At 40.0% G+C, this 3,182-nt stretch overlaps 1 protein-coding gene across 1 annotated transcript in view; it reads right to left on the reverse strand.

The window, feature by feature from the left end:
- Positions 1-2,836, reverse strand: part of LOC101862397 (putative serine protease K12H4.7) — a gene marked incomplete in the record, with an annotated part of 23,954 nt that extends 21,118 nt beyond the window's left edge. The window contains 1 exon segment of the mRNA XM_005092585.3: positions 2,561-2,836. Coding sequence (XP_005092642.2) covers positions 2,561-2,657 — 97 coding nt within the window.
- Between the last annotated feature and the right edge of the window lie 346 nt (positions 2,837-3,182).

Below are 3,182 nucleotides of genomic sequence, written 5' to 3' on the forward strand. Positions count from 1 at the left end.
ATTTTTCAACAAAAAACCCCCCCACACTGTTTCAGCATATCATTTCATTGGATATTTTCTGCCTAGTCCAGGTTCGGCAACCTTTTCCCCACCGGCTTAGCTCATCTTAACAATAATTTGAAATAAAGAAAGATATGTATGGCGTTTGCAGTAAGGGGTATGCGCAAGTTCAAGTTTTCAGGAGAATTCCCCATATACATAATATGTATACTTTATAATCTAATACACACACACTCACTCTCTCTCTCTCACACACACACACACACACACACACACACACACACACACACACACACACACACACACACATACGTATGAACTGGTGCTCACCACGGGCGAGTAAATAAAAGGCAGAACACCATTCTAGCAATATAAGTGTGCTCGCACAACCTTTACCGCTTTGCTCTTCATTTAGTTAAAAATAGACTCAGATGGAGCACCCCACGCTGAACTGAACTATTACGAGAGTGCACAGTCTTGTAGGCTATATTATATTATTGGTCCTAACAGAAGCCTACTATGACTAGGATAATTATGCGTATCTTCAACAATTTCTTCTCTTTTTGGCTTAAAAAATGTTTTTCTTTGTTTACAAGTGCATTGAGCCAACGGCCTCTTCCTTTTTGGTATTTATAATAATTTTTATATAGCATTTGTATAGCGCGTGTCCCCACTCGAAAGCAAGCTCTATGCGCTTTACACTATAATATTACCCCAGCAGACTATAGAACACTCAGAAACATTCTCAGCTTCCCGGGAAGCATACAGTGCAAGCAGCTGGTTATGCGCTCAAACACTAACAAACTGACAAGATCTCGAATCCGGTAGCCTAACCACAAGACCGTACACATGGGCCATGACTCTTTGAGCGCGAGCATTCTGGTTATACGACAACTCCCAAAGACGTACTGTCCAGGGGAACTTTAAAAAAGAAGCAGAACTTCGTTATTCAAGAAACTTTTTGTTTTATTTTGATTATTTTCAGTTCAGGTTGTTTTATCTGAAATATACATAGAGAAAAGGCAGGCGACACGATGCAAATATTATGATATAAGCAAATTTGTGTTTTTGTTTGTGTATGACGGTCAAATGTGCAGCAACATTGCATTAGGTTTACTGTGGATCAAACATACATTTTAACGTGTCTACTACGTCCTTTGAGAGTTAAAGAATTAACCGATAATATGTACATCCTAGGTCCGTCCCAAAAGTGAATGTCCTTGTTCTGCTAAAAACAACAATTTTCGTTTTACAGACATGAAATTTTACACATGTGTACGGAAACATGTTTTCTATTCAACGTAACACCTATTGATCTCAATACACTTTTTCATTCGAAGTAATCAGCAGTAAGAAGCAATGACCATGTCCACTTCAGCAGGAGTCCTTAGGACAGTACATGTATTTGTTTCGAGTATGTCTTCCTGATCTTCTAATCACCGCCCCATTTTTTATTCTGGAGACCAAATGAAAGTTGCTTGGAATAAACGGACATTTTTTTAGAAGTATCAAAATATTTGATGAAACAAGGGTATTTTTGTGGGATCCAGAACTGAAAAACTAATCAGCAGAATGGAGAAACACAGGATCACCACGACCTCAGAAGGCTTGACGAACATTATGTTTTTCGATCACAAAGGTATTGTCTTAAACTGACTAGTTCGTGTCGGCACAATAGTCAGTGCCAACTCACAGTACAGGATGGTTCTTCAAACAAAACTGAAATAAGCAGTCAGAAGAAAGCGGCCGGGTCTGCTTGATCGAGATGTTTTCCATCGTGACAACGCGCCTGTACACAGTGCTTGAAAGTTCACCGATCTCCTGACTCCTGCAAGTGAGAAATCATCGAACATCCCCGCTGTTTCCTAGACTGAACAGCCTGCAACTCTCATTTCTTCCCCAAAATCAAAGAAGGACTAAGGGGGGAAGCGATCTGGAAACCAGGAAGAAACTGTGCCCGAAGCAAATGCAGAGCAAAGTACTCTGGCCGAAGAGGACTTGGTCACTGCGTTTGAACTGGGCGAAAAAATGCATTGAGATCAAAGGTTGCCATGTTGAATAGAAAACGGGCAAAAGCCAAGAGAGAAACCCGTTACCTGCGTACATCCATATAAGCGGAAGTGAAGCCTTTGGTGGCTTAACAATGTAGCAAACGTTTTGGTCTCATATGCCATCGCAGAAACCACAAGTCAATAACACTTTTTTTTCTTCTATTTTGTTTTAAGAAATTACTATCTTCTGCAGATGATTTGGTCATTGTCAGAAACTGACTTGCAAAAAACCTACCTAATGAGTGCTCGGTTAGCTCAGTTGGTAAGGTACCAGGTTAGACTACGAAACGGGTGGCCCTGGTTTGAATTCCCAACTGCCAGCTCTCGAACTCGGGTCATTAAAAAAACAACCCAATTATTCACGGTTCTGGACCAGTTTGACTCAGTTATATCGGTGGCAGAGGCCCCACCTCTTAATAAAATAACTAATAGTATCGATAGGGGAGTTAAACTAATATAATACACTTAAAATTAAAGATTTTTCAAAAAAAGAATGTTATTTATCCTACCTGGGGGCGGAAAAAATCCACTGACGATGGGTACCGCCGCATCCCCGCAGGCAAACAAGGCCAGCAGGAGCAGGCAAAGAATTAGAGAAAATCTCATGGTGGCGTAACAACAAACGTCGGATTGTAACGTCAGCAGCAGATATTACCAGCTTTATAATAGTATGGAGGGTTCCATTGCAAAACGTACCATACGTCAAATCTGGACTTTTGCGAAAAATTCCCGCCCGCTCTTTAAAATTCACTCAAGAATTCTGATGAGAATATAATATCGATCTTTTTCTTAAAATGCACTGTCTCCCTTGATATTTCTTAGAAAAAAGTGCATTTCGTTCGTACTTTGGTTTACAGAGTTGTTATTTTTGTTTGTTTATTTTTCTCTCAAATATTCTCAGCTTTGTATTACATGGATATAGTGGGTTCTGTTATGGAGTCCTTCATATGTCAGGTGTTTTAGTGGAGTAGGGGTATGGACAAGATTATGTTTTCCATATCTCAAGACTAAGATAAAGCCCATTAGCAGTTCGACAGTGAGATAATAGCTAACTTATAAGTACTATAAGTATCATCAAACCGCCGCTTGGATTTAGGCCTATTAAGGTGTGTGTCTGTGTGTGTGTGTGTG

This window comes from Aplysia californica, unplaced genomic scaffold (genome assembly GCF_000002075.1).
Source record: "Aplysia californica isolate F4 #8 unplaced genomic scaffold, AplCal3.0 scaffold00049, whole genome shotgun sequence".
Classification (NCBI taxonomy): Eukaryota; Metazoa; Mollusca; class Gastropoda; order Aplysiida; family Aplysiidae; genus Aplysia; species Aplysia californica.